The sequence below is a fragment of the Vigna radiata genome, chromosome 1 (genome assembly GCF_000741045.1).
Source record: "Vigna radiata var. radiata cultivar VC1973A chromosome 1, Vradiata_ver6, whole genome shotgun sequence".
Lineage (NCBI taxonomy): Eukaryota > Viridiplantae > Streptophyta > Magnoliopsida > Fabales > Fabaceae > Vigna > Vigna radiata.
Window position 1 is genome coordinate 33,524,344 of NC_028351.1, and position 9,302 is coordinate 33,533,645.

Consider the following 9,302-nt stretch of genomic DNA (forward strand, 5'->3'; position numbering starts at 1 on the left):
ATATACAAAAATTACACAACAACATAGGATGTTGAAATCCTCGATTAACTAAATATATTTAATTTTTCTTGACTAGTTAAACATATTTTTAAGATATATAAGATAATCATCTAATTTTGTTGTGTAAAAAAATCATCTAAATCTGAACTAAAACTAAATAAGACATCTCAATTTAAAAGATTAAAATCATAAATTTATAAATAATAAGCTTATGAATTTTTTTATATATTTTTTTAATTTTTTAATGTATGACTTAAATTTATACTTTAATTCTACCAATTATTTATTTCTCTGTTACTCATAAACAGTTTCCTTAAGTTATCAATATCTTTAATCAATATCTTAATTTATTAATTGTTTATTTACCCAAACCATTAGCCTAATAACTATAACTTTAATCGTGACCCAATTTAAAGGATGGTCCAAACGGTATTAAACTATAAGATACCATTCATACAGTTTCCTTCTCTAAGAAATCGATAAAATTAATAAATAATATAGTTAATTCTATTAAATCAATTAATCTATTATAACTTAATTCTTTTATATAACTTAAATCAATGTTATAGTATGTGTATGAATAATATAGTTTAAAATAACATCCTTTTCTTTTATATATCTTTTATTTATTTCCCCGTCTCTTAAATATGATATATGATATTCGATAAATTTTACAGTATAATTCGAAGACTCATTTATATAAAAGTTTATTCATCAGCATACCAATCATCATCTTAATTTCCAGCTTTTACATCTACGAACCAAATGTAAATTCTAATTACATGGAGCATCTTGTCTGCATAGGATGGCAAAAACAACCCCAAGGTCAAGAAAAAAAAAAAGAAAAAAGCGAATGGAGTGTCAATGTCAATATCTAATAACAAACTAACACAGAATGACTCAACCAGAACAATAACTTATGCATACTATATATTATCATAGTGAACATCACAAGGTAAATGGGTATTTGAATTTGTCACACGGTAAGACAATACATATATCAGGTAAATCACATCATACTTTCACCAACCAAACAATGTAAAGTGATAGACATATGAAGCTATTTTCTCCTGTCCAACAATAATCTCCATGTCGGAACAGGATTCAAGTGAGCTCGCAGCGTAATGATGCTCAAAGCTTACAATATAGTACAGCACTGATTGGTTTTCTTGGCTTGTTTATAGAACATCTGTTTCAAACGCCAACATCAGATTGAATCAGTAAAACGAACTAGAGGAAAAAATAATGCATTCATGATTAACACAGTTATCTTCTAAGGATAAACCAAACATAGTGCTTTCAAATGCATAAAGAAATCATATTCTATGCAAATGAAATAACCATATAGCTCACATATTCATATTAAGTTCAAAAAAACACCATTTTTACATCAATTTAAACTCTGAAATTAAACTAATTGATATCTTAATATTCAAAGGATGAAAATGGCCACTTTTCTCTCTTTCAGAAACCAATGTTACATCTCAAATCTTTAGGCACCAAAATGGTGTTTCATTCAATAATTAAATAGCAAACAAGTAACTAAAAAGAAATTATTGAAATAATTACAAGCATAAATCTTGGACCAAGCCTTATAAGTTTACTACTTTGTAGAGTATATATATACTCTGCAAGAAATTATTGAAACAAATGCGAAAAAGGAAAAAATAATTGAAGAACCTTTTGCATTTTAATTTTGTTCAGTTTCCTTAAGCTAAAAAGATGAGAAAAAAAATATATATCATCTAAATAGACTGTAAAACTATTCAAAAGAACAAGTGAAGAAATAAAATTTCATCAAGAGATTGTGCTAACTTAGGGTCTGGATGAACTTCACAAGTACTTTCAAGAGAAAAAATACCAAAGGAAAATGAAATAAGTTTCTCAATTAAATAAAATTAGTTTATTCATAAATTAAGATGTACAAACTCTTCAGTATTAGCTTCCCCAAAATCTATTTTTTTTAACTTTTGCACAAGGCTAATTTTATTCTATGGAGAAGCTTATTATTTTATTTTTCTTATTTTGTTCCCAAACAGTGAGTATGAAAAATTTATCCAGAACCTTAGTTACAATAAGAAGATATTGATTATAAAAGTCAATAAAACATACCCTCACCAAGAGATTATATTCTTCCTTCTAAAATAATACAGTAGCGATGACACAAATACCCACAATTTTATTATACTAAAATAACACAATTTAAAAAAAAAAAAAAGAAACAAAACAAAAAAACGTATAATTTTGTAAAAGTGGTTTCGAAAGGATTATGTGGTAAAATAAATATTTGTACGGCTACCAATTTATATCTTTATCAAATAATGACTTCTTTATTGGTAAATGATAAAATAGCCTAATTAAAAATAACACCAAAAACAATTAAAATAAAAGGTGTCCCCTTTATATAATGGTAAAATCACACTAGGCAGCAGTGACAACAGTGTTTTAAGACAAAAACGCACATCCTAAGAAATATTTGGAACACCGTGACCTTGCCAATAATCTTATTAGCAGCATCCCTCAGTTTGCAACAAACAGAGCAGGCTGCACATGTCAACCCACTGGCTTGTATAGGCATATCCCCGCATAACTCAATCGGTTTTCTTAATTATCCATATATGTATAAAATTGTCTGTATGTTGAATATGACTAAATATTTATATTCACTATTTCATAAAATATTAGTACATTTTTTGTTGATAATTGATTGCACAAAAGGATTTATCAATGCATGGACGAGTTCAACTATCAAGTTGTACTGTCATCAATTATGAATGATTTGAACTTGCGTACACTAATATACTTATAAGTCTAGATTTTATTTTGTATTATAATTTAATTTTTTTTTCACAGTATGTATTTTTATTTACTTGCAATAAATAAAAATCTTAATTTTTAAATTTTTCCTTTGACTGTTTTAAACATCATTTTAGTTGGCAGTAAACCCTCCTACAGATTTGTACTTGGGATCAAAAGTTGTCGATGACCTTGTAGAATTTATTTATTTTTTCGAAAGCACATGCCAGCCTGCAGTTATGTGGGATGACGGAGGAAAAGTAGTCCGCAAGTATGTAGATAGACCCACTTTTAGCCTATTCTTACCCCTAGGGAAAGCACATTCTAATGTACATAGACTCAAAAAGCCAAAAGCACAGATGTGTATTGTATAAAACAAAGTCCCAGACTGGCATGTTATTTATTGCACATCTTCCGTATCAATGCATTTTGTATCTAATGGAAAAGCATATATAAAAGTTTTGCACAGCAAGAAAAGAGATTAATCACAAAGCTACATAATACATTTATCATGCACGCATACTCAATGATGACCATAATCATATAGACAAGAGATAAAATATGTCAGACAATAATAGATGCCTGACTATATGTAGCATTGCTGTACTAGTCCCAAATGCAAATTAGTGTAACAGGAGTTGTTTAGATGTACCTGGGATGCGGCACTCAGATCAGAACTCTTCTCAACTAAACTGTCCAGCTTCTCCCCTCTAGCCAGCACACTATCAATAGTCTTATGCTGTTCATAAACAGAAAGCAATCATATGGTCAAAGAAATCTACACGCCAGAAAACTGGAGAATCTAAACAAGCCTATTGTGTAGGTAGAAACTAACAAAACCCCACAACCCACCTAGAAGGCCCATCTCTCGGCTACCCATTTATAGTAACATAACCAAGTAATCAGGAAGAAATAACTAACAGCAACTAAATTATTGATGAACCACTGACAGACATAATGTAAAATCCAGGGCATCTTATCACAATGCTAGAAAGAGACAAATTAGCGTTACTTCGTTGCATTTGAGTTCATTAAAATGATACTTAACTAACATGCTGCTGGTATTGTAATCTAAACCTAAATGTATTTGGTTAAAAGTGCCAATTTCTCAAACGAATTTCAAACAAAAAATACAGACATAGCTATATAATTGAACAACTACATGACAAAAATATCTTATGTAACTTTTGGAAGACAATAGATGCAGGGAATCGGAATACTGATTTGCAAATATAAATCAATGTATGCTTACAAGGATGATTTTTGTTTCATCTAACTCTCTCTGGATTTTCAACAATTTGTCAGCCTCTGCAGGATCCTGATGATTTGACAGGAACAGATAAAGGGGGTTTGAGACATAAGTAATGGTGTAAAAAGGATACCAAAATGTATCAATTTATTAAAGCGAAAAAAGAAAAAAAAAATCAACGAGTCCTTTAGCTGCAGCTCACAAAATATAGACGAGGAATTTACATGCCTGGAATTTTGTCAGAGCTTCATTCAAATAGGGCCATGGTTGAGTACCGTCTTCCGTTACAGTTCTCCATGACTCACCAAAAGCTTTTTGATATTCATCTATCACCTGCATTTTTATAGTTACAGTCAGCTCTTCCTATAGAATCTCCACAAATTAAATAAATAAAACACAAACCCCTTACACAATTATAACATCCTCAGAATAGTTATCATGTCTCATCCTAACAAAGGAAGTAGCAAAAATCCGTCAATAAAACATAACGCTGAACACACACGCGATGCTCTGACTCTCACCTGGTTTAGAAGAGAAAAGGCACTTCGAATCGGGTAATGATCATCCATAAATCCCAACGCACAAAGACCATTTCTGTTATAGGTGTGCACCTTATACTCTGCAATCAAAAAAGGAAAGAACATGTTTCCAATCATTCACAATTCGGCAAAAAAAAAAAAAAAAAAATTAAAATCGAACCCTCCAGAAAACCAAAGAAATCACCGCAGATCAAAGAACAGGGTTATATCACATCGCCAATTTTAAAAACTACGATTTCTATTACTCTGAAGGGGAGCAAAGAGGGAAAAATATGATAAACGGAATCCGGATCAACAAAAACGACCGCGCAATGACCCAAACGCGCGATCGGTGTCGGTAAGCAACAAGGTGGGAAAAGAAAGAAACCCTAAAAACGGGAATCTAAAGGACAAGAACCTTCGTGTTGTACAGATTGGCGTTGGCCTTGAGGGGTGCGTTTGGCGACGGTACGACCGACAAAGACGATGAACTCCCTGACGCTATGGCGTTGAAAGTAGCCGAAGTGGCTAACGTCGGAAGCATTCGCGAGAATCACGGGATCGGAACCTTCACCTGTGCATTTAAGCACCAACAACGCTGTGATCTTCATCTTTTCTCTATCTCTCGCTCTAGATTTTCTCTCTCTCTATCTCTGAAAAATTGTAACACTACAACGAGAAAGAAAGACAGCAGATCGGAAACAGAAAAAATTGTTCTCTCTATTAGAAAAAATATTGACGTGCGTAGTTGCATAATTTTATTTATATAATAACACCAACCATAATTATAACTATAATTATTATTATTATTATTATTATTTGTCTTTTTGCAAAGAAATATTTTGTTATAAAAGTCAAAGAAAGCGTTAATTTTCTTGATTCTCGTTTTATAGAGTATCTAAATAACAAAATATAAGGAAACGAGGAAATAATATAACTAAAAGACATTTTTATTGCACTAAAATCGGGAATATGAGTAAAATAATAGCAAATGAAATAAAGAATAAAAAGTATTTTTTAATTGATATTGAGTGTTTATGTTGGAAGCTTCAAAACTAATCCATTCAATTTGGGCTTCTTCTTGCACCCTCGTTTTGATTTCTTCCGACAAACCCAAAGTTTTTATAATGGCCAAAACACCCTTTTGAGTTTGACTAGGTTTGCGTCGTCGCACCTCCTTTCTGGTCCTGCACCTCTTTTTTCACTTTTTTTTTCCACCATTACAAGCTCCGGATTCTAGTAGCATGTGACTTTCATTGCGACCTACTTTGTTCTAGGCACATCCTTTGGTTACTTCCTGCACCGTCATTTTTGTCATTCTCCAATGATTCTGCACCTCCTTTTTGCTTTTAAAGCAAATATTGTTTTATCTCAGCATTGATGGGTTTGTATTATTTTTTTAAACGTGTTCTTGCCAAAAAAAAAATTTAATATTTATGAAGATAACATATTATAATTTTGTAAGAAGTTAAAATTCAGTTGGAAAATAGAATTCTAATTTTTTATTTTAATAATCTTTATGAAGAGATACGTTAGAATTTAGTTTCTGAAAAATTTAATTCTTATTTTATTTTTTAGTAATTTTTGCAAAAATAAAGGTTGAAAATTTTTAATGATTTTTAGAAATTATTAAAAGTTTTTTTTTGAAAATTGTTAAAGGCTTAAATGATTTTAGAAAATCGTGAAGGTTATATTAATGAATTTCAAAAATGATTTAACATTTTTTTAATTCTTTTTAATTTTAAATTAATAAATAATTAATTATAATTTTATTTATAATTAAAAATAAGTAAATTAATTATTTATTAATTTTAAATTAAAAACAAATTTTAAAAGAATATGTTAAACAGTTTTTGAAATTCGTTAATATAATATTTAATAGTTTTCGAAAACTGTTAAAAGTTTAAACAGTTTTTACAAATTGTTTAAGTCTATAACAATTTTCAAAAACCGATCAAATTTTGAAATTAATATAAGTGTTTGTTGAAGTAATCCACAAGCAAAACAACTGAGAATAACGATAACTATATGCTTGATTTTCTAATATGAAAGCCAAGAAGGTTTAGTGTACGAAGAACGGTTGGGGTCAGAAGGAAGAAGATGAAAGTTATATTAAATTATTTAATATATAATTAAGAGGGAAAAATGGAAAAGAAATGAAAAGTTAAGAACTATAGAAAGAAAATAATGGGATGCAGGAATAAACCTATCAATTGAGAAAGATGATTATTGAAGGTGTATACAGTGGACAAAATCGAAGGGTTAGAAGTTACAAACACATAATACGGTCACATTAGCACCATTTTTCTAAAATAATATTTTTTTTTTAAATCCTCAAATATAATTGTTTACTCTAACGTTGAGAATTTGGGTTTCGAAAAACCAAATTCTTTAGAGAAAAATAATTTAAAATAGATAATTAAAAATACTGAGATAAAATTTTAATTGTTTAAAGAGAAAAATAATTTAAAAGTATATTAAATGTTTTAAACATTTCTGTTATACATTTATTGTTTTTCTGTTTAAGACAATTGTTTCTATAAACAATAATCTGATTTCTAGGATTTCTGTTTTAGGAGTTCTATGACTTTATGTTAGACAATTAGAAAGTTTACATTTTGTAATTACTGGAACTCGAACCCTATATAAGGGATTCTAACTTTTGTAATAAAATACAACATTTTTCTTTTTCTCTTTAACATTGAACGGTTAAACTCTTACCTCTGTTGTGCGATGACCCACTTGGTCTTCCTCTTTCTGACCGGTCACTGCCGCTGGTAGCTTTGCCAAAGCAACATGAAGATTGCCTTCTTCCTCTTGCTTTTGCAGTTGGCTCGCGTGTTTTTTATCTCACCTAACTTCTTACGTTCAGAAGAATCTAGTGAGAATTTTGTCTCACGTGTTTGGGCCGCAAGCTTTGGACTTCTTTCTTTAAGCACTGGGCTAACGGTTTTTCTTTATGGTATCCAAGCTTGGTTTTACACCTGTTCTGCCACTGATTCCGCTGCATATACCTCTTCTTCTTGACCTTATTCTTGTTTCTTTAAAGTTTTCTTATTGTCATGGAGAAAGTGGAGAAAGTGGACCAAACCAACAACCCATCCAGTCCCTTCTACTTGCATCCAAGGGAGAACCCAGGCACCTCCCTCATATCTCAAGTTCTAAATGAATCCAACTACACTTCTTGGAGTAGAAACATGAGAAGAGTTCTCCTCTCCAAGAATAAACTGAAATTCATATATGGAGGAATCACAAAGCCTAAAAGAGATGACAGCCTTTTCGATTCTTGGGAAAGAAGCAACATGATGGTACTATCTTGGATTACCAAGACTCTCCCACCCAAAATAGTAGAGAGTGTGATATATGTTGAAAATGCTCAAGAACTATGGGAAGAATTGAAAGAAAGATTTTCCAAAGGGGATCACTTCAAATTCTCATATTTACTCCAAGAAATTCATTCCATCAAGCAAGGTGAAAGGAGTGTAAACCAGTATTTTACTGATTTGAAGATTTTGTGGGAAGAATTGGAGTTTCTAAGACTCGTTCCAAGTTGCAGTTGCAAAGTCCCTTGCGGTTGTGATTTGTCTAAAGCCTCACACAAATACAGAGACATGGAACATGTCATATGCTTTTTAAAGGGCTTACATGAATGCAATAACACTGTAAAATCTCAGATATTACTCATGGAACCCCTACCCAACATTAATTGCGTCTTTTCTCTCAAGAAAGGCAAGGGAAATACGATTCTAATCAGAATGACAGCAAGATCCTTGCCAACACCACTGAGAAACAAAATCAGTGGAAGAACAACCAGGGCTGGAAGACTTATGGACATGGAAATCCCCCCAAAAATCAAGGAAGAGGGAGAGGGAGAAACCCCAACTACGGGAAACAGTGTTCCCACTGTCATAAAATGAACCACACCATTGATGAATGTTATTCTAAGCATGGATACCTACCTTGGTACAAGAAAAATGGCAACAATGGTGAAAATGGCATCGAACGAAATGAATAGGGCTCAACTAATACTTGTTCAGCATCTACTGGAATACAAACCAGCCAATAGAATGTTATTTAAAGCCCGTTCACCCATGAACAGATGCAGAAGATACTACAAATGCTGGAGAAAGCTGACAGCCCATCTCACAGCATCAGCCAAATACAGAAAAACAACACAGAGGACACACGAGGTATGTTCTCATGGATCATAGATACAGGTGTCACAGATCATGTGACCCATGATAGAAACCAGTTCACATCTTTTTATAAAATCAACCCATATCAGTTAAATTGCCTAATAGTTCTATTGTTACTGCCCATTATGCAGGGACCATACATTTCTCTAAAGAATTTGTGATTTTTAACGTTTTATATATAACCAAATTCACTTTTAATCTCATATATGTTCAGAGTCTAACTAGAGATATAAATTGTACACTAACTTTCTCTTCTAAGATGTGTGAAATCCAGGACAATTCTACATTGAAGATGATTAGATATGCTAGTGTGTGCAAAGGCCTCTACCATTTACAATCTTTTGGAAGGAATTTAGCTCCTAGTTTTACTTTTTCTTATGAACATAACAATGTAAATCTATGGCACTATAGACTTGGTCATCCTGGACATAAAGTTCTTGAGAAAATGTGTAAAGCTTTCCCTTATATTCAAATTACTAATGATAACACTTGTGACATTTGTCATTTTGCTAAACAACACAAATTACCTTTTCCTAAGAGCAA

The 9,302-nt window shown here is 31.5% G+C and overlaps 1 protein-coding gene across 1 annotated transcript; it reads right to left on the reverse strand.

Moving 5' to 3' along the window:
* Nucleotides 1-755: 755 nt before the first annotated feature.
* On the reverse strand, nt 756-5,303 carry LOC106764897 (VAMP-like protein YKT61). Its single transcript, XM_014649370.2, has 6 exons — nt 4,982-5,303; nt 4,567-4,664; nt 4,274-4,378; nt 4,049-4,114; nt 3,449-3,535; nt 756-1,189 (listed from the first exon to the last, which is right to left on the reverse strand). Exons 1-6 carry the CDS (start codon nt 5,172-5,174, stop codon nt 1,139-1,141), a joined length of 600 nt encoding a protein of 199 aa, XP_014504856.1. The 5' UTR covers nt 5,175-5,303; the 3' UTR covers nt 756-1,138.
* Nucleotides 5,304-9,302: the final 3,999 nt, after the last annotated feature.

Bases quoted from the DNA above. Each gene is read 5' to 3' on its own strand.
- LOC106764897 (XM_014649370.2), bottom strand. From the start codon at position 5,174: ATGAAGATCACAGCGTTGTTGGTGCTTAAATGCACAGGTGAAGGTTCC. The intron at 3,536-4,048 runs GTAAGCATACAT...GTTTATGAACAG, and splicing joins ATGAAACAAAAATCATCCTT to CATAAGACTATTGATAGTGT. The intron at 1,190-3,448 runs GTACATCTAAAC...CGTTTGAAACAG, and splicing joins ATCTGAGTGCCGCATCCCAG to ATGTTCTATAAACAAGCCAA.